The sequence below is a fragment of the Cystoisospora suis genome, assembly GCF_002600585.1.
Source record: "Cystoisospora suis strain Wien I chromosome Unknown contig_1940, whole genome shotgun sequence".
Lineage (NCBI taxonomy): Eukaryota > Apicomplexa > Conoidasida > Eucoccidiorida > Sarcocystidae > Cystoisospora > Cystoisospora suis.
Genome location: NW_027154740.1, coordinates 1 through 1517, shown reverse-complemented (window position 1 = coordinate 1517; position 1517 = coordinate 1). Strand labels below are relative to the sequence as shown.

The window sequence follows — 1517 nt, the reverse complement described above, 5'->3', positions numbered from 1 at the left end:
TGAACAAGGGATCCCAGGGGGGGAGAGCAAGACGAGTGGTGGTGTGATGGGAGGGGCTGGGAATGTATGGGGAGGAGGAGGTGGAACAGGATCTTCATCGTCAGGTGGGTCAGCTGGGGCAACAGCAGCTAACGCAAGCAGTGGTAGTAGTAGTGCTAATGCGAGTTTCGGAGGTGTATGGGCAGGAGCAAGCAAAAAGAGTGGCTCGACAACAGCGTCAGCAACTACAGCGGGGGGTGGAGGGAGAGGAGCAGGCGAGGGTTCTCTTTCCGGTGCTGTCTCATCACAAGCCCCTGCTACGAAGACGGCATTGCAGCAGGAGTAGAAGAAGAGTTGAAGATATCACAAGAGAGAGCCGCGAGAGAGCGAAATAGGAAAAAAACAGGAGGTGCACACCACGGTGTGAGAGGGCTCTTGATGCCATTGATGATGCATATGATAAGACGTGCAGTCAGAGAAAGAGAAGCTGTTATGTATGGGCATGGGGGGAGGTAGGGTGTGAACTCCAAGAAGAGAGGAAGAGGAGGAGAGAAAAAGAGAAAGAAGCGAACGACGTTTGCATGTGTATGAGCTTCCTATCTCTTCTTTCTCAACAGACGGAGAGGTCTTTCACATACATCTATCTATACATGTTTATAGATGTATAGGTGGAAGGAGGAGGGTACATACAAGTAATGGCTCTATCATAGAAATATGCAAGTGTGTAGTTTACACATCCAGTTTCGAAGTAAAGACTAGGATGTACAGAGGGGTATATCTGTCCACATCTTCTTCCGCCGTCACACTCGATGTAAGAGGACTAGCGGGAGAAGATACAAAGCGAGAATAGGGCACTTACGTGTTGTTTCCTAAGATATTGCTTGTTTTTTCACAGTACACTTCATATGAAGAAGACAAGAAGAAGGAAGGGGACTTAGATTCTTTCTCTGTCTATGGTGGTGTCGATGACGTGGTTGGTCGCTGGGCGCTTTTGCTTCCTTTTTCTCTCCATCTAAAAGAGCGGGATGGGGGGAGAGATGTGAAGGGCATCGAGAAAGAAGATCTTCTGTCGCTCCCCTCTTCTTTTTTCTCTGTGCTTCCTCATGTTCTTTCCGTTGTATCCTCCTGTAGGTGTACATACACCGGACACTTTGATGTGTGGGGGGTTGTTTTCCCAAGCGTCTCTCTCTCGACGTACGTACTTGTCTAGATACCTTCTACCCGGTGTCTCCAGTATCTGTCTATCTATCTATCTGGACTCAGATCATGCTCTTCTGTCTGTCCTTCTCTTTTATGCTTTTGGAATCTGTCGTCATCTTCGTTGTATCTCAAGAGAAAGGGAGGGTGGGCTCTTCTTGTCGCTGCTTTTTCTTGACGGAAGACATGGGATGAGGGAAGGTATCAGACGATTCCTTGGGTGGATGCACACTGTTCTGCATATAATAGTGACCATGGCTATGAAGACAAGGAGAGGCCTTCCCTATGGCAATATGGCTCTATACACCGTCTTGCATGTCTAGGAGTCTCGCAAAAAGACC

General features: G+C 48.2%; 1 protein-coding gene across 1 annotated transcript in view; it reads left to right on the top strand.

Moving 5' to 3' along the window:
- The window catches only part of CSUI_004219 (ccr4-associated factor family protein), a 5929-nt gene extending 4412 nt beyond the window's left edge, over positions 1–1517 (top strand). The window contains exon 3 of the mRNA XM_068064412.1: positions 32–1517. Coding sequence (XP_067923612.1) covers positions 32–325 — 294 coding nt within the window. The 3' untranslated portion in view covers positions 326–1517. The remainder of the gene's footprint in view (positions 1–31) is intronic.